Below are 326 nucleotides of genomic sequence, written 5' to 3' on the forward strand. Positions count from 1 at the left end.
AATGCTGCCACAAAAGAACACAAAGGGTGCTCTGGGGGGCACAGGGTGGGCACTGCCACCCGGGACATGGGAGGAGGATGTGGTAACTCCTCATTGCACCGTGCTGGTGCCTGGGGCTCAGGAGTGGGGGGACACAGTGGGGGTGGAGGGCACCCCTGGGGGTCCCTGGTAGCGCAGCCGGGCGTGCTTCTCACAGAACATCTCGTCACCCACCCAGAAGTGTCCTCTCATCTTCAGGTTGAGGCCGCAGTCGGCGCAGGTGTAGCAGGATGGGTGGCGGTAGCGCCCGTCCTGGATCCTCACTGCCTGTGTCCTGGGGCAGACAG

The 326-nt window shown here is 64.1% G+C and overlaps 1 protein-coding gene across 1 annotated transcript in view; it reads right to left on the reverse strand.

Annotated features, from left to right (window-relative positions):
• Positions 1–117: 117 nt before the first annotated feature.
• LOC103800033 (PDZ and LIM domain protein 2-like) overlaps positions 118–326 on the reverse strand; it is a 2,123-nt gene continuing 1,914 nt past the window's right edge. The window contains exon 3 of the mRNA XM_009072393.1: positions 118–313. Within this exon, the coding sequence (XP_009070641.1) occupies positions 118–313 (196 nt within the window). The remainder of the gene's footprint in view (positions 314–326) is intronic.

This window comes from Acanthisitta chloris, unplaced genomic scaffold (genome assembly GCF_000695815.1).
Source record: "Acanthisitta chloris isolate BGI_N310 unplaced genomic scaffold, ASM69581v1 scaffold35203, whole genome shotgun sequence".
NCBI classification, from domain to species: Eukaryota; Metazoa; Chordata; class Aves; order Passeriformes; family Acanthisittidae; genus Acanthisitta; species Acanthisitta chloris.